Source organism: Curcuma longa, unplaced genomic scaffold (genome assembly GCF_044706935.1).
Source record: "Curcuma longa cultivar G26 ecotype Majalengka, Jawa Barat unplaced genomic scaffold, ITB_CL_G26_1.1 contig_27623, whole genome shotgun sequence".
NCBI lineage: Eukaryota > Viridiplantae > Streptophyta > Magnoliopsida > Zingiberales > Zingiberaceae > Curcuma > Curcuma longa.
Genome location: NW_027433470.1, coordinates 188 through 20,753, shown reverse-complemented (window position 1 = coordinate 20,753; position 20,566 = coordinate 188). Strand labels below are relative to the sequence as shown.

The 20,566-nt window shown below is 33.3% G+C and overlaps 1 protein-coding gene across 1 annotated transcript; it reads right to left on the bottom strand.

Moving 5' to 3' along the window:
- Window positions 1-2,298: 2,298 nt before the first annotated feature.
- On the bottom strand, window positions 2,299-20,040 carry LOC141819064 (L-arabinokinase-like; the record flags this gene model as incomplete). The annotated part of the gene is made up of 13 exons (XM_074706435.1): window positions 2,299-2,591; window positions 5,343-5,546; window positions 5,925-5,996; window positions 13,097-13,262; window positions 13,455-13,670; window positions 13,883-13,959; window positions 14,041-14,136; window positions 14,222-14,265; window positions 14,767-14,854; window positions 18,356-18,437; window positions 18,517-18,647; window positions 19,112-19,237; window positions 19,957-20,040. Coding segments are annotated over 13 exons (1,521 nt in total), but the record flags the coding sequence as incomplete, so codon positions are not given.
- Between the last annotated feature and the right edge of the window lie 526 nt (window positions 20,041-20,566).

Below are 20,566 nucleotides of genomic sequence, written 5' to 3'. Positions count from 1 at the left end.
CAGCCCTCCCACCGCTTAGGGGTTGACTTGGTAATGCTCTCCCTGATCCCCTTAGTGGAAATGGTCCTCTCATCTCTAAGAGGTCAACCTAGTAGTGCTCTCCTAGACCCACTGTTGCGGAATTGAGAATCCCTTAGCAATGATATAACATTCTACTCTTTCTTTCAAGTTCAGTCTAACTTAAGATTAAAGAGACTTTGCTAGATCACTCCGACACCCTCTGACGTATATTAATCCATGTAGATTGAATGCTTGCTATTTAAGTCTGGTGATCTCACCTTAGTCGCCACCACATTATCCAACCATTGCCTCATTATCATCCATCTTCCCACTCCACCTTAGGGGCGAATTTCAATGGCATTATTTCAATGTCATTTGTGAAAATTGACACTTAATGTGGAGGCAGATTCTACTGCATTATTTTGGTATCATCTATTGAAACTTCATCATCGACGTCTAGTACAGAGGTCGATTTCCACCTCATTGAATATCATTCCTATTATTTGTGTATAATCTTTGATAATAAATGTAGTATCATGATTTGAATATTTTTGAAAATATTTTCTACTTTTAGTCTTTTTTAAATCAAAAATATACATTAATATTGAAAGGTAAGTGGAATTGTAAAAGAAATTATTACTGTGGTGTAAGGGTATCTTACAAAACTATGTACAAAACTATATTTTACTTAAAATATGACTTTACACTATAAGGCATCTTATCAGTGAAATTCATAAATCTTATCATTTTAGATATTTAAAAAGTATAAAATCTTACTTTTCAACAAACAGATTCGATGCCACAGTGTCAGTTGAGACTCACGATGTAAATAATTAAATATTGATCTTTAAATATTTTAAAGCAACATTAATGATATAATTTTAAAAATTTTAAAATTATTTTAGAGATTCTTGACATTTTAGAAATTAATTGAAGGAACTTGTTCCAACAATATAGATTTTTTTTCAAGATCCTATATATAATTTTTATGAATAATAAAAAATAGATTAAAAAATTTTAGATTTTAAATTCGTTCAATAATTTTGAATTAGTTTTCAAGGTTACTATTTCATTTTATCTAGCACACCTAAAAATTAAACTCAGTTACACCAAAACGACTCAATGAATACACAAGCCTTGTGCATGCACTGGTGCTCTTATATGAAACCAAAAAGTTAAGGAAACACATTACAATGCATCTTGTTAATGGCTGTGGCTGCCTGGCTGGCTGCTGCTTGTTAATGTGGGATGACTTGGAGGAGGCCAACATCACTAAGGGAGAGGCTGCTGCTGCTGCTTGTTATTGTGGGATGACTCAGAGAAGGTCAACATCACTAAGGGAGCTGCTGTGGCTGTTGCTGCTGCTTGTTAATGTGGGATGACTCAGAGAAGGTCAACATCACTGGGGGAGGCAGACAGGTTTAGTTAGACACAGTTTGTGTGATTCGATATATGGATCACAATTGATAGCAGACATTAAGTTTGGCCGGCAAATGCACAGGGAAAGGTGGTTAGTGGGCAAGTGAATCATGGATGGATGGATGGCAATGTCTATCCAATATGAGTCTCAGAGACGATCTTTTCCCCCTTTGATAGCCTTTCAGTGGATTAGGATCCACAAAAGCAATCAAGATATGCCACTGCAATAGTATGAGGGTGCCCTTTAATCTCAAATGGCCCGCACGAACTTGTCGGCCGATTCGGTCAGAAAAGTCGAGAAATAGAATGAAAGCGACTGAAATGCTTATTCTACGATTGCTAATACTCTTGCGATCAATTGTGTCATTATGGCTGTGGTTCAATTCAAACCAGTTGTAACTTTGGATTGCTGGTAATTGAGAGAATCCTGGGAGCTACCCAGATTTGACACCAATATGAGATGTCCACTTTAGCACCACAGCCCTTCAGTGCATGAATTGGTTGTTGTGAATCAATTCTGGTGGGTCCAAGTAATTGTAGTGGTCCATTTCATATTCAATTCCTGTGACATGACAACATTTTGAGTCAGATCAGATTTGTCAATACAATGCTGTGGTGCAGAAAATTTGCCATTTAGGGAACAAATGTGATGAATGTTCAATATCATATGGCGGAGGAAGAACATTACTTGAAGCAATTTTGGTCCCTTTTTTTCGATTGTTCAAACTCGATGATCCAATGTTTTTTTTTTGTCAGGTTGTGACCCTGTATTTCTCTGAAACCTATTACATCAAAATAGGCTGACAAGAACCAACAAAGCAACATTTATTCGAGATGGAGATAAACAATAACAATTGAATGTAAATACAAACTCATGGGTTTTCAAAGATCGACACACTAAATCCAACAGAAAATTTTACAAGGGCAATGATTTCAATTGCAACGGTGGCCAACGAGTTTCATATATAATTGTTTGTTGCTAGTCTTGGGACCAAAATATTAACTCAGCTAATATTTCAATTGCAAGTATGCGTGCCTTAGTTCCTTGGAGAGGCGTCTGTTGAGGATTGCTGCCTACGTATTCTCAGATAACCAAATTTTCCAGCACCTGGTGATGAGCCTTCAAAAATGTAGGGTAAGTAGCCAGTTGCAGATTTATACCTTTGCTGAATCTGAAATTATCAAACATCTTGAATCAGTTACCAAGAATTGCAGCAATTGGCTTCAACGAGGATGAAGAGGATAAATAGCTTTCTAAACAATCTATAACACTATAGAAATGAAATGGAAGATTGACATCAAATACTAATGTTAAAGATTGCAAAGTAGAAAAGATAAATAATTCCTTGTAGTAGCGGGATGATATTAAGCCCATGAAATTTAAGCTCATGTTCATGATAGTTATTAACACAGAATTTGTGTTGGACTAAACAGGTATGTCATAATCTTCATCATCATGGGCTCAAGATGCTTAATCCTATGCCAATGAAACTTCATTTATCTAAGCCTTACAAATCCCCTAACGAACCCTTACTCATCATCATCATCATCGTCATCAAACAAACTGTGTCCCAACTATTTGAGATCAAATACATAATTCTTAGTACTCCATTGAATTCTATGCATTACATCAATGGGGACGACCTAGTCTTTAAAAATATAATGATTTAGAAAATTTATAAAATCTACCAGTTGGCTTAAAACAATCATCTAGATATGAAATCTACATTAGGATGTCATGGATAAACTATAATTTTTCTCATACAATAACAAAGTTTTTATCCCACTAAGTGGAGTCAATTATATAAATCCTCCTATGTTATTGGACTCGATCCCTTATTATATCATCATTTATACTTAAATAAATTTTATCTTGTTTTATCATTACTAACCAAGTCTTTTTTGCCTCTTTCTTCCTCAATTAATGTGCGTATTTTTTATGATCTCAAATCTCCTAACTGAGGCATTTATTGATGCCTAACACCTTAAATGCATCTCTAGAAGTTTTCCCTAAATATACACAATATTAACTTTCTCCCTAATATTCTCATTTCTTATTTTGTTCATCCTCATATATCCACATATCCACCTTAATATCCCCATCTCTGTGACTTTCATCTACCATTCATGTGCTCGATTCATAACCCAATATTCAATTCCATGTAATATAGTAGATCTAATCGTCATGTTATAAGACTTCTCTGAGTTTTAGAGGTACCTTATGATCACAAAAACATTGAACATCCTCCTCCATTTCGACCATCCTGCTTGTATCCTATATAAAAAATCTCTATCCTCTCCTCCATCCTTTTGCAAAAACGAACCTAGATACTTAAAGCTCTTAGTTATAGGTAATTTGTCATCTCTTGTCTTAACAATTGTATTGTTGTAACTACTACTACTAAATTTAAATTCCATATATTCTATCTTTACACTACTAACTAAGCCTAAAATCTTTAAGTGATTCTTGCTAAGATTCGAACTTAGCATTGACTCCTTCATATATCTCATCGACCAAAATAATATCGTCTACAAACAACATGCATTGTAGTAACGCGAGTTGTTATTTCAATATATACTATGCTAACACCTTTCTTTTCTACAATTCTCCACATAATTTCCCTTGAGACATTGTCATTAGCTTTTTCAAGGCCTGAGAAGATGTATACCTTCTATCTGACATGAATTTAAATTGATTTTTGATCACCTTGGTCTTCTTTCTTAATCATGTTTCTACTATTCTTTATCAAAATTTCATGGTATGACTTATTAGCTTAATGCTCCTATAATTCATACATTATACGTCTTCTTTGTTTTTATATAGATACTAGAGTACTTATCCTCTATTGATAAGACATTTTCTTCATTTTTAATATCTGAATAACTTCACAAGTCATTCAATACCTTGCTTTTCTAAGCATTCCTATATCTCTATCAGAATATCATCCAGTCCAATTGCATTTTCATTTTTCATCCCATTAGTCTATTGTATTTTTGAAATTTGAATTCTCCAATAAAAATTTAAATTTCCCTACTTATCTAGCCTACTTAAATTTCCTAACGTAAGTTAGTCCCTAAACTTTTAATAATTAGTTGATGAACATAACTCTTCCCTCGCTTATTTATTTCATCATCCTTCACTAATATGTATTGGATTCATCTTTAATGCATCTTATTTGGATAAACTTTCTTGATTTCCTTTCTCTAGTTTTAGCTATTCTATAGATGTCTCATTCTCCTTCTTTTGTATCAATCTATCGAAACAAGCATTTGAAAGCTTCATTTTAGCATCACTCATTGCTTTCTTGGTCTCTTTTTTGGCTATTGCATATTTTTTTAAATCTTCTTCATTTTTCTTCAATAAGATCCTTTGGTACTTGGACTCTTTATTTACTTCAAAACTACTTTAGTACCAAAACTCTGCATAGATATTGGATATTTCTATCGAGCACGTGTAAATATTTTTGGAAACAACCATGTTTGGACACTTAGATCTAAACCCATATCGGATACTCACACCTAAATCTTTTAACTATTGGGGTCTAGATTTTTGTATTGCCACATCACAGTAATTGACTAATTCAAAAAATATAAGGTAAATTTTGTATTCAGAAATTTATTCTTAAAATAATTGCATTTTAGCAAAAGCAGTTGTTTTTTTATACTTATCAAAAAACAATAAGGAAGCTTATGGCAATGAAACCAAATCATATAGAAGGTCATTGGCTTTCTGATGAAGAATCTGATTCATGAGTTTATTTATCCATAAAGGGATATAAGTTGTATGTATGGTTAGGCAGTGGTTACTCAAGGTTTTATTCAAATTCCATCTCTTGGTCTTTGGCTAATCTCCTCCATAAAGAAGTGTGTACTATCAAGTTTCCAGTAAAATAAGATATGCTTAAAGCCCAATCAAATTTTACCTCCAGAATTTCTTCACTACTTTGAATGCAATTCCTTCCAATAACACAAACTGAGCCACCAGAGCCTCCCCCAGTGATTTTTGCACCGAATAAACTTGCACTTCCATCTTGATAGGATTTAGAGTGCTGCATTTCTTGCACCAGGTTTACAAGTCTATCTGTTCCATCTGATCCAAGCCCGCACTCATTGTAGCTGTAATGACACTATCACAAGAAAAAGTATATATGCATACAAATTATTTGACATATTTATTTGAATCATGCACTATAACATTATTGTTCAAATGGGATCTAGACTAAAATTATTTTTTAAAAAATAAAATGGCAACTGACTATTTGAAAAAAAAAAGATACTAGTGAATTTGTCATATCATGAACAAGAGATATTCCATTTACTATAGCATTAAAAGGTTGATAAATGCTTTTTTTTTGTTTTTCAAATTCTTTGTTCTGAAAGACCAAAAAGTGAAATCATAGCACCTGAAAAACTTTGCATGAACCAAATACACTTTTTTTTAGTTTAAATTTAGATCCATAATTTATCAAAAAAACAACAATTTGAAACCTAAGTGAAAAAGGTACCTGATACATCAGTTCCCCAAGGGAACATTGTTGCTCATCAGTTTGGGTTGCGGTTAGCAAGGCTTTAAAGGCCTACAGGAACAATGGAAAGGTAATTCAATTCAGGATTGAACTATAAAAGCTTATTTTTCATTTCTTTCGGTCTAAGGTGCAATTGTTGAATTGATTGTAAAAATATTTCACAAAAAAGACAATGGAGAGAAACAATATAACCAACTGAAGGACAAAATTTTTCGTGCAGCTTATATGATTGTAGGACTGAAGATATCATCATCAAGCCTAATTTATCCTAACTACATGAGGGCTAACTATTTGGGGACTATATACCCCCATCCTAGCAATGCAAATAGGAATTTGGCTTTTAAAAGTTTTTAGATTTATAAAAGTTTATTTTGGTAGGTTCTCTTTAGAAGAATAAGTTACAAAAGCAAGTCTCCAAGTTTGTAATTGCAGGTGAACAAACTTGGCTAGTCCTGATACGGATGGCGAAGCTGAATCGGAATCAGCATTGGCCTATGGTATTCCAACTCATTTTTCAAGTCTTTGAGATCCTTTCAAATGCTATAGAAACAATTGAAATTATATGAATTCAGGAGAAATTGATGGAATCATAGAAAAATTAGATGGAATCAGCCAATTCTACTGAGTTGGAAGGGGAGAAAAGTGTCAAAGTTCATGTAGGACATCCACTATGATGCTAAAGACGAATTACCAATGATGAGGAAATCACAAGCCTACAATATGTTAAGGGGAGAGATTTGATAGTTGGCGGCGTGGGTGCATTGGTTGCATGTTCGACATAATGGTGCCAAAAGTGGTGCGAGAAGTTTGTTATGGTTCGTGGATGAGTCATGAGTACAAATATATATGTTTTCTCCCTTATTCTACTGATAGGTTAATACTTTATTTTAAAGTGTATTAATTTAATTAACAAAAATGGATTAGAATCAGATTCAATTTAATTAAATCAGAGTTCAGATTTGATCAAATTAGATTAAATTTAATTGAAATCAGATTAAATAAAATTTATTTTTAAAAAAATAATTTTATGAGTTTATTTAAAATGAGATTTAACTAAATCATATTTAATTTAATCAAAGTCATATAAATTTGTCTAAATCCAATTTAATTAGGATTAAAATATTTAAATCATATTTAATTTAAATTACTTATTTAAAATAAGATTGAATTAAATCTAATTTGAAAGTAAAATAAAATAAAATTAATCATATTTGTTTTATCAATTAGTTTAATTTGGTTATTTAAAGCAGATATAATTAAATCCGATTAAAATTCAATTAAATTAAAATACGATTTAAAGTAGTTAAAATCAGATTAGTTTAATTAAAGTCACATTAATTAAATTATATTAAATCATATTTAATTTAAAAAATCAGATTCAATTAATTCCGATTTACAAGAAATTAAATTGAATTTAAATCAAATTAACCATATTTGTTTTAATCAATTATTTTAATTATTTCGACCAGATGGAATTAAATCGGATTAATTAAAAATATAATTAAATTAAGATGGGGTTTAGTTAAATTAAAATCAAATTAATTTAATTAAAGTCACAATAATTTAATTGAATTCAGGTTAAATAATATTTAGTTTATTTAAAACCGGATTTAATTAACTTCTAATAAATTCAGATTTAGTTTAATATATTCAAGACATATAAGAGCACCATTTATTATTTTGGTCTTTCATATTTTTGTTTATTTTATTGAAGCTTTTCTCACTGATTCAATTCCTACTGATACCAATCTGATACTGCTGATACCTATAGTTTTATGACATATAATACTACTATCAGTATCGACAATCATTGGTCATTGCATTATTTAGGATAGTAGAGAAATTTTTAAAAAAGATTAATATACTGTTGTTGATTTCCTAGTTTTAATTTATTTTTTTTATGTGAACTCTTAGGTATGCAATCATTTCTTTTCAATAATATTTTAGTTTATTTTAATTTTGTTTAGTTGGAGCCTTAAAAGGCACCAATTTCCCCATGTTAATCTCATTCTGCATAATAATATTTCTCTTTATGAATTTTCCTTCTGATAACAATTATTTCTTTGATATTACATAACCCATATTACTTCTAATTGATTTCGAAGTTTTGTGTGAATTTTGATTCGTTTGAATGCTACATCACCAAGTACCCAATCCCATTACATCTAGGATTGGGGATATACAACATAAATTGAAATTTATATCACAATCTTTATTCAACCACATAATATAAGTTTGAAAAGTCCAAGTTATGGGCTAATAAAAAAAATTCAGGTATCAATCTTGCCTTTTCTGATCATTTTAAAATGCATTTTTTACTTTACATAAATTGCTAAGTATCACATATAAGTTGGGAGAAATTTTCTCTTAAAAGGTTTTTTTTTAAAGAATGAAGGCTTAATATGATGGTGTGGTTTCTTTCCCTATGTGCTAATCCCTCCACTTTCTTGCACCTTAACACCATTTTGGTCAACCATATTGATCAATCTTGCGATGAAACCCTAATATCTTCCTCTCAACAATATATTTTCCCCCCCCCATTCTCTTGGCTCTGACACATTATCCTCAATAGTCTCCTACTTATAAATAGCCATGAAAACTAAACTTATCACTACACACTCAATTTGCGCCATCCACACATTTAAAGGATGGTAGGCGGTCTCACTATGGTCTCTACTCCTTTACATCTCCACAATTAACCGTCATCCTCCTCCCTCACTCAAAACTATAGACCCGGCAAATTCACCACAAATGGAAAGGACAATTAGCAGCTAAGTTGGTTAGATTTACTTCGATCATCTGCGGATATAATCTGGTGGCAAACCGAGATCCTTAAAGTGAATTATCCTTAAAGTGAATTAGAGACCGCTTTGATATCTAACTAGAAGGAGGATTTGTGGTGTTTGGATGGTGAGGTTGTCTCTGTTCTGTTTGTGGTGGGAACATATCTAGGCTCCATGGATTTATCTAAATTTAGCACTACTTAATTAACCTTGGATCCAATGTGGTCAGGAAGATCAAGAGGTTATCTTTTTTGGGGCTTTGACTTAGACTTGTTAAGGCAAGGTATGGGACATAAGGCTAAAGTTTCATTTGTATCTTTCAATGACGCGGTCGTTTTTTTTTTTTTTGGAGATAAGTTTCTTTTAAGGTTTTTGACTTGATGATTAAAATCATTAGTAAGAATTGTTGGTGCAATCGCCTGTGGTCAACGTTGACCAATTTAATCAAGGTTGACCATGATCTAGGATTATAATATTCGAGCGGTTGAATATGTTAACTGGTTGTGAAAGTCCAAGTGGGTTAGGTAGACTAGACATTTGGCATTGGTTAAAAGTCCAATCGGTGTTGGCAATAGAAAGTGTAGGCAGATCAAAGGTGGCCGAATGTTTGATAATTATGGAAGTCCTAGAACAATAAACTCTAGGAAAGTGAGGAAGTATCGGAGTAAACTCTAGGCAAGGGTGGAAGTTGTGAAAGTCAGGAGTGAACTCTAGGTAAGTGTGAAAGTTCTAGAAGAGTAAATTCTAAGCAAGTGAAGAAGATCTGGAGAGTGAATTCTAGGCAAGTGCGGAAGTCCTAGAAGAGTGAACTCTAGGCAAGTGAGAAAGCTCTAAAGAAGCGAACTCTAGCAAGAGGAAGTCATGGTAGCAAGGCTAGAAAAGTAGAAGCCCTGATATTGCGACTAAGCAAATGGAAGACGTGGTAGTGAGGCTAAGCAATAGGTGAAGTCCCAGAGATATGGGGTCTCTTAATACGACATAGATTCAACTCTAGTGTAGTTAGAACTCTAGTCGATTAAGTAGTAATTTAGTTGACTAAGCACTTCATATTTTGTATTTATCGAATTTTATTATGTTTATCTCAAATGTGCTAGAGTATTTGAAAATAAATAAGAAAATAACGGATTGGTCGACCACATGACTAGTATTGGTCTACCAAATTAGACACAGTTGCATGGTCAAATAGATAAATCAGTAAAAAATAGATAACTCTGAGATGGTCAACCACATGAATAGTATTGGTCTACTAAATGCTCAGTCAACCAAGATAAACATGCTTGGTGAGTACATGAACAATACTGATCCACCACATTAATAGTACTAGTCAACCACACATACTTGGTCAACAAATAAATAGTATTAGTCGACCACATGAAGAGTATTGATCGATTAGATGCTAAGTCAGTAGCTGACGAAGCAAGGAGTCAAATAACTACTGATAAATCTCTCAGTTTGGTCGACCAAGATGGAAAAATTAGTCAATTAGATCATACCGAACGACTATAAATAGGGGCTCGATGTTGCTCATTTAAACACATCTCTCAATTATAAATAAGCAATAAAGCTCTCATTATCTCATCTAAATGGAGTTTGTGTCGGTTCTCAGGAAAGTGTTGTTGCACTTTAAGGCCAATCTTAGCAATCTACAACAATAAAAAACCATTTAATTTAGTAACATATTTTTGTAATAATTTTTATTTTGGCTTGTGTTTAGCTTTGTATTTGTTGTAAGCAAAAAGGATTGTAAGAGGTTTCTCTACCTCTAGAAGTGTCTAGAAAGGAGAAAGATAGCGGTGTTACCAAGATTAACCCACCGAAGGGTTATAGGCCCAAGAACTAAGGTTCCGAACCATGTAAAATTGGTATGCATATTTTTATTGTCTATTTCTGTTTTATTTTAATTTTATATATTTCTGTTGTGCAAACTAACCAAGTGTAGAAAAACTAAAAGCAAAAAAGAACAAACGCTAAAATCTACAAGTCCAATTCAACCCCTCCCCTCTCCCAGTCGCACAACACCATCCAACAAGAATCATAATCTTGTTTACATCTTGTAGATTTGGTTATAAATAACCAAGGGGGAATTGTATAGTCGAGCAAATACCAAATTAAAAATTGTTCCCTTGAGGTGGATTTTCTTTCTTGTTTCATTACATTTAGCTTGTGCATGATTTAATTTATAAAAATAGATCATATAATTATGCATTTGTCACACACAATTATTTATGATCTCATCTATATTCTTGTTGCTTTTTTACATTTTTCTTCCATATTGCTTGTCCTTTTATAGTTATAATGGTATATCTATTTTGTTTATTCCCTTTTAAAAACCATGATGAATTAAATTACATAATTAATCATGTGACTAATAAAGTAATAGATAAAATATACTATAGAGATTTTGGTGCTAAGGCAAACCACTATCCAGATATAGATATACTTAACAAAAATTAAGGTAAGTGGCGCCAATCAAAAAGTCTATTAGGGGTAAGGGAGTAGATTCGGGATGGGAGATAGGAGTGGCAGAACAAGCGACTCCCTAATAGATTATCAAATCAAGAACCTTCATGGACTCTCTTAAGCCTCTATACCTTATATATATATATATAAAAATGAAGTGCATTGTAATGTATATACATATAGGTTGTGTGTCCTTATATAATAGCATATATGTTGACTCCTTGATAAATTAAATCAAGAATACTTGTACGGGTATAAAAGAGAAAACACAAGAACGAAGAAATTATTTAAGAGATTAATATTTGTAAACTACTAAAAATGATAATCTTGGCTATTTACTATTTCATTAGATTTTGTGATATTATTTTACACCATGCACTTCTCTTCTTGTCTTCACATTTTTATGTATGTTTTGGAATTTTGACATCCTAATTTGCTGATATTTGTGCATAGTATCAGTGCAATTACTTCAAAGGTATACCCCTAGTTAATTTTAGTTAGCTCTTATCTATATTTTGATCTACCGACTACTATAGTTTAGTGGTGAGCAAAGCTAATTTCATGGCAAGCTTAGCTCATATAGGGCATGCCACTAGATGATAGAGAACTCATCCTTTGAACACACTTTGAAGTTCCAAATTGATCTCCCTTGTTTGTATCACCATGATCTAATTCTTGTAATCAGCATTAATCTTCATGCTCAACTAGGGATGTATCTAGTTGTTACCCTAATATAGTCCCAAGTCTAAAATGGGTCCAAGAAAAAAAGAAAAGTAGCTTTAAAAGGGGCATGTATAAATATATATATATAGAGAGAGAGAGAAGGGGATAGCCCGATGCACGAAGCTCCCGTCAATGCAAGATCTCGAGGAAGAGTCTATTGTATGCAATCTTAACCTGCTTTGCCAAAGGCTATTTTTGAGACTCGAATCCGTGACCTCTAGGTTTCAAGGTAGCAACTTTACTGTTGCACAAAGCTCCCCTTCAAAGAGAGAGAAAGAAAGATGAAAAAATAATTAGAGAATTTAAGATATAGAAAGGTACAAAAAGAAAAAGGGTAAGTACCCCGAAAAAAATAAATGGTAAAATAAATCCAAATGTAAATGATTTATTTTTGGCTATCTTCTTTCAAATTTTTATTCTCCAAGTCTCCAATTGACAATTCATTTTATATCTCATGATCTTTTGTTCGCCCTTTGATATTGTGTGTATAATTTAAGATGAGGTCAGAGATAAATGTTATCTTAAAAAAATTCTCACAGCGTTAGCATGTCTCCTGACATCTCTTTATAAGATACATTAGTGTGTCTTCCTGTATCTTGTGGGTGTGTCTCTTCAAGTGTCTTACATCTCTTGAATAGATTAAACATTATTCAATCTCTTCCTTCAGATCTTCTCAGACTTTACCTGATAGCAGAATCATAATCACCACAACCCTTACAACTTGTCTATCTACATTAGGAAACTTTTTATAAATCTATGTACCTTCAATCTGAGTATAGTCAATGAAAATATTGCATTTATAAGGATTTTTCCTGAACGTCAAATCAACTAATATCTCCATGAAGTATTTGCAAATATTAGTCTAGAGTGTTGCCTCTTTTCCAATTGTGGGACTTTTTCTATGAAACGTTACAAGTTGAGCATAGTAATTTCTATGCTTCAACTTAAAAGGGAATATTACCATTGGACTTAGATGTGTAATATGGGTACATTATCACCTATATATAGTATCTTTTATTAGTCCAACAATTTTTTCCCCTCTATACTACTCTATATGATCCATTTTGTTATTATCTATTTGCAGACAAATTACACATGGTGCTAGCATTTAACAAAAAATTTGAAGTAGAAAAGGGTTGGAAGAACATCACTTCAAACAAGTATAAAAGGACAGCTTGAAATTACCTCAACACGGAAATTCTCATAAATTGGATGTTTAGTGGGAGCCTTGACTGCATAAGTGCGCTTGGGATCAATAATGGTTACTAGATCATTGTGATCCAAAAATTTTGCCAAGAATTCCTCTCCACTTATGCATTCTGGAAGTTTCTTTGTGTACAGGCATTCATATCTATAATGAATTGAATAATCATGTCAGTTTATTGCAGGATGACCATTTTCCATAGAAAGGTGCATAAACATTTTGTTGTTCCAGACAGGACTGGGCACATGATTGTTCTCATAGGTCTAGAACAGCAATTTAATACAGCACTAAAAGCAATCTGCAAGTTTCTGAAAAAAGAAAATTCTAAATCAAAATTACCGGTGTGTCGATATATTGCACAAATAATCCAATGACGCTTCAGCTTTAAGTATCTCAATTCCATGTCCTTCAGAGTCATCAGGAGTCAGTTCACCAACTTGTTGAGGCTCGATACCCCCTAGAGAGTTCGACAGCAAAGAAGAAGCTTCAGACTTGATCATCCTGCGCCCCATAAAGGCGCCTATTCGAACAGATCCATAGTCAGTTCCACCAACACTGCATGCATAAAAACTCCTCTGAGAACTCTACTTTGTAAAGGAACTAATGTAAATACTCTATTATTACTTATTGAAAAGGCGTTCCAAAATCTGCATACACTAGCACTTGCTAGAAAGGCAAAGATACAAAGTGAGATATCAAGAATAAACTAGTGTTTTAGTTTTTGAGAATTTGAATGATCTTCTGAGATAAATTGATATGGTGTATACCTGTGACGGATACCAGAATCAAGACCCCAGAATCTTATGTGAGATGGAATTGTGACAAGTTCCTTTACTTCTGCAGGCTGCACAGTCAAATAAGATGGACAAGTTATAAAGGAAACTAAATGGGAAAAGTGAGACAGCAAAATTTTAGTGAGGCAAACCTGGCAAACCATGGCTAGCAGTTTGTTTGCTTCCCCACATGCAGATGTCATTTGGTCCATCACTCCACAGGGAGCTCCAACAACATGATTCTCAACCTGCTCAGGTCTAACTTATTAGTAATAAAAAAAAACTACAGCTGATTAAATATGATAAAAATAGAAGTTCATCATATGTCCCAACCTTTTGACAAAGTAATGCGATATCCCTTGATTCAATACTCAGATCTACATACAGTGAAAAATATTGAGATATTTTAGAGCTAAAATAATCTAACATCTCTCAAAAAAGAGCTTACGTATTCAAATTTGAAACCCGACCATTTCAAACTGGTATATCAAGTCCATGATTTTATAACAGGTATCGACTAATTAGATAAAGTAAATAAAAAAGTTCACATTACAACAAATGTCTGCATCCTAGTAAAGTGTGACAAAACATAAACACTAAGATTTAATATTTACAGTGATGATTATCCATATTATTCTCTGACAGAGCAGTACATGTATCTTCAATTATTTAGATACATAAGCATTAGTATTCCACCATAAATATGTCAACAGTTCTCATGCAAAGAGACTGTCCTTTGACCTAATAAAGAAAATAATGTAAAACACAACGTTTTTGAACAAAAAGGTAAAGTTAGGGATTTCTGTGGCCTAGAGAAGGTGATATTATCCCATAAAATAGCTGGCTTAAAAAAATATACAAGGATAACAAAAACTAACCATGGGCTGCAGCAATTGCACACATAGTAGCCACTTCAACTGCTGCAGAAGAAGAGACACCCTTGCCTTCTGGAACAGCAGAAGAAACCTAATTTAATCATAGAAATCAGAAAATAAATTAGGTTTCTTAGTAATAAAACAATATCTACCTACGATAATAAAACAGAGGAAACTAGAACTCTCTTAGTGCTCGTTAACATTTTGGTCATGGTTGAGATTGTACCACATAAGTCTATTCCTATTTCTCTATTTCAAATAATGGGTTGGTTAACTAATTGCATAGCACTTTTCCACCAGATATCTTCAGTTTTCATGTCCATTAAACAATGTGACTCTTTGCTTCTTCCATCGATACATCTCATATTGCAGTATCATATTAAGTTCTCACATGTGATCTCTTCGTTTCTGCTTCCAAGACCCACTTGGATGCTTTGGTGCATACTAGCGGAGAAGCACAAGATGTTGGCCCTGGGTTTGCTCGGGCTTTCTTCAAGATGTGCTTTAGTGTTAATGTTCCCATTTCTAATTTTCTCTCTATTAACATTCTCAATATAAGCACAAGAAGAGGGAGTAACAACAACAATGATATGAGAAACCCTACCACTGAGACTGCTATGACATAATGTTGGAACCATGCAATAGAAATCCTACCATCAAAACTGCTATAATATAATGCTGCACCTGGGTGGAGGGAACCCCATCGCCGAAATTATTGTGATAAATAAGTTATAACTAGCCAAAGGAAACCCTATCACCAAGACCATTGTGACAACCACCATAACCACATGGAGGCAATCAAAACTAGGCAGAGGGAAGACTATCAATGAAAATAATATGACATACATACTAGAATCTGATAGAAGGAACCCTACTGTTGAAACCACTATGACATAATGCTGAAACTAGGTGAAGGAGAGCACATCTTTCCTCACAACCCTACCACCGAAATTGTTGCAAGGACAACCAGACAACAATTGTGCCTCACATGGATGCATGCACAAACACTATAGTTTCCATTTGTGAGTCCGCAAACTGTGCGATATATCAATTGATCGAGGTCAAATGGATCATTACTTATTACATGCACTATTATTTTTTCTATTTTTTATTATTTATTTGCTGGGATGCAAATCGTATGATTTTCATTTCATAATTGTGAATCTAATTTAAATTTTACTAATTAGAGTTTCCCTAGTTTATGTATCAAGCTAGCCATAGATACTATTTATGCTCCAATTTGAAGGGCTCCAATTTGAAGGGAGTATTAGATAGGAATAAGATATAACCCAATATAGGGTAATACTTAGTCTAATGCCTATATTTTTTAGATAGAATTAGTCATATTTAAGGTTCTTATGTCAAATTCATATATTCGTCTAATTATCCTTTATAAAAAGTATATGCAATACAATTACTCTACTTTCCCTAATCTTTCAACAAGACCCATCTACTAGTATTAACTGCACTAAAATTCTTTAGATATCCTCAAAAAAAATCTCTCTATTTACTAACATTGTTACTGAGAAGCTTCTGCACACTTTATTCATCATTTTTTTCTTTTAAATCACAGGAGTTTATCCAAGAGACATGAATGATAATCGATGAAGTATGAAAACACCCATGTCTAATTTTGACAAGCATAAATGCAAACTCCTTCCTGACAAGTGAAGGATGAAAATTTTAAATACATATACCATTCAAGTTGAAGATCATCAGGTTGCAAAAAGTCTTATATGCTATGACAAAGAATAACAGTAAACTATAGAACCAAATCGTGTTTCAGCATATGCAAGTTTATAAGAATATAGGCATTACCCACACAAATATGTATGATGGACAATGTGAATGCACGTCTATAATGATACACAATTACAGATAACAAAGATTCACTCTGAGAGTCAAACTAGGGATGATACACTCAATTTTAAGATCTTGTAAAAGAGGACAGAATTAAATAGGACCGAACTTATTTGAAATAAATTAAATTAAACCAAATGTGTTGCTGTGATTTGGTTTGTATTGGATAAAATAATTTTAAGTAATGTTTTAATTATCAATATATTTGGCATAAACGTACTATATAAAAAATAAAATATTTTTAAATTTTGGTCTCGGGACTCTGTTTGGCTTGAACTTTCCGAAGAACCATACTTAAATTTTACGTCAATAAAAATCAAATGAAATATAAGTGCAAAATGAACACATTTAAATCAAATATCCAACTCAGTTTATCAGGTTGCCCTCATTAACTTTGCAACCTAGGTTTAAGAAATGATTTGGCATCATCGTTTTGGTCTCTGGTCAAAATGGTATGATATAGGTACTATGCTATGCCAACACTTGTCATGCTTTGGCATGTTTCCTAACATGCCAAGGTCAAACTTAAGCAAGTTTTGAACCAGGTTTAAGAAATGATTTGGCATCATAGTTTTGGTCTCTGGTCAAAATGGTACGATATAGATACTATGCTATGCCAACACTTGTCATGCTTCGGCATGTTTCAGAACGTGCCAAGGTCAAACTTAAACAAGTTTGATCTTACAATCTTCTACCATTTAGTTCCTTTTTACCTATAAATTTATGCCTGTAATAATTTGAGACTCAATTGATTTAAAATTTTAAAGAAACACATTATAAATACATAATAAGTATCTCACCAATCATTGTCTTACTAATACTAAAATGAATGCTCTTATTAGTTCTTGTACCATCCTAGTGAAATTAGCTTTCATAATTTTATAACACTAGGATGAAATAATGCTCCTAGAAATATTGGAACTAATTTCTCCACATCTATAAACATATCTTGGTTAATCATTGAGAGAACTGAAACCGGAAAAATTGGAACCAAAGAATACATAGAAACAAGATATCTATGTCTCTCAATTTGTCTAATTTCAATGTAACTTCTATTTGTTTACTCTTGATGCTCCATTTGGAGCTTCCCCTCTTCCCTTCTTCTTAAGTATTTCATCTCATTCTTATGACGGGCAGAAAATTGAAGGATGTCATGGCTAGTTCCAGATGATACCTTCCCTGATTACAGATGAGTTGAGACAGACCTTACTTTCCATCATTACCACTGAAGTTGTGTTGGCATGAGTGGCACAACAATATTCACCTTGTGTTGACAAGTTGGTATAGATTGGCTAGAACTATATGATGCTTGCAACTACCGAAGCAAGTTATGCTAATGAAACAAAAATTGTAACTGAATAAAAATAATTATGAGAAATGAAACTTAATACTAGTTCAAGCTGTGACAAATGATCATCACTAACAAAGAAACATTCTTTGGCATCACAACTAAAAATTACTATACTGCAAGAACTTTCACCAGCTTCTTAAAGTCCTCAGCATGTAATTAATAGGCATCATAAGATTATCTTAACATCCTATAGAAAGCGCAATCTACGAGATTTGTGGTGTCAAGATTTGCATTGATAATACAGGCATGTTAGACAATCAAGATTTATACATAGAAATCAAATGAACATTTTTCTCAACAAAGCTAAATGGAAAAGAGAATTCCTTTCAATAAGGATTCCAAATTCATATTCTACTTGCTCTCAAATTTTAAAATACCTACCAGTATGCTTATACTTTGTGTAAATCTAACACCAAGCTCAGTCATCAAGACTAGAACTGTTCCAGCAACATACGCTGCCCACCTGAAAATACAATAAAAGGTTAGCAAAATGAATAGCATCTCAATATATATTATCAATTTTTTTTATCAGTTTCACACACTTTTGAGATGGATCTTGTGAAAACAATTGGCGAGCCTTTTCATATGACATTGGTTGTTCTCCGTCCATTAAATCAGAGAGGTCAATGTCAAAGGTCGGTGCACGATTGGTCAACTCTGAACCAAATGACACCTAAGTCAATTAAAAGAAAGGATAAAAATGTTACTTCATAAGATTGATGAAGTGATATATCTATAAAACTCTTTCAATAGTCAGATGTTTTGGTTCCTATGCACTCATGCTGACACAGCATGACCTTGGTAGGATCATGCCATATCAGATATATGGATCCCCTTAACTCTTGTTCCCACAATAGTTTATGTCAAATACTTAGATTCATGCCCACATAAGATACTATAGCAAATCCTAGTAATGTTATTAAAATAAAGGGGAAAATGCAATTATTCTATGACAAAATAACGTAATATTTGCAACCAAACAAGGTGTCTAATTGCAAGAATAAGGAAATGCGGCAAGTTACAAAGCCTTGCATTTGGAAGAAGCACTTCGTAAGAATTTTTCATCTTGATTAGATTGTGTAACGGGATCTTTGTAAAAACAACAATATTAACCAGAGAGTTCAGCAAAATAATTACAATTTGCAGCACAGCAATAGACCCTAGTCCTTTTGCCTGCTGCCGTGCTTGCGCATGTTTCCAGAGTTTCTGCTTACTAGGACGGTTTTTTTGCACAGCAACATGGCAGGCTTCTTTGATAGGCATCTGTCATAGAAGGATATGTCAAACAGGTTAATAGAATGACAATGAATAGAAAGCCGATGAACATCTACTAAGTCTTGATGCCTCCATCATTTTGAATAGCAACACCAGAAAGTAATAAACATTAGTTAATTCTAATGCAAGCTTGACAAAGTATTGGTGCATTTGATATATTCCATAGATTGTGGCATCTAAAAGAAAATTGGAGAATTAGAGTTTTGACTATAACTTTAGAAAAAGAAATTTAAAAAAATAAATCATGAAAGAAAATTGAAAGAAGAAACCAGAAAAGAAAGAAAACTAGCAGGCACTAAATCAAATATAGTGGCAAGTGAAAACTGCACTCTTATGCACGAAGCTCCCGCCATGCGGGGTCCGGGGAAAGGATCCATTGTACGCAGCCTTACCTTGCCTTTGGCAAGAGGCTGTTTCCAGGATTTGAACCCGTGACCTCTAGGTCACATGGCAGCAACCTTACCGTTGCGCCAAGGCTCCCCTTCTATGGCAACCTTACCGTCACACGGCAAGTGAAAACTGCACTCTTATGTTATCATAAACAGCAAATTCCCAGTACTATAACTGTGTGGAAACTAATCTTCAGCAGTTAACAACCAAGCATACTCTCTCAACAAATATACCTTCATGTACTGTATCGCATAGAAGCCTAAAGCGTGGTTCTATACAGATACAATACTAACTGTATTGTTGATCACCTTTATTACCTGTAAGACAAGGCTCCCTGAATAATCTGCAATTCCTCCCATAACATCCAACCTCCCAGGTGCTCTTGCAACATAAATCTCCTCCTACAACCATAGCAAAGTAAAGTCATGTCAGCACTTCAATGCAACTTTAGCAGGATTCATCTCATTTTTTCCTGCACAACCCAACTAAGAATCATTTGATATAGTAACATATATATAAGAATGCACATGCAGATAAATATATGTGAAACTACTATCAAGAAAGCGTATGCATCTAGGCATGAGTTAGGAAGCCTTCCACAGATGGATCAAGGAACATAAAGGGAAAGGGAGGGAAGGAAAAGAAACTTTTTTTTCTATTTTAGTGAGAAAAAAAAAGAAACTTTTTTTCTGAGTTACCTACTTGAGGCAATCAAAATCCACTATAACAATTGAGATAAAACAGAATTAGGCACATATCCTTAGTTAGCAATAGTTGTCCCAAACAAGGAAACACGTGGGAAGAGAGCTTAGATGCAAGGAGCAAACATCATGTTGTAGGACATGGAACTCATGTTTCTTAATTATCTGCTTAAGGAAATCATTAACTTGTGAAAAAAATTGGAGATTATACAAAATCAACACATTC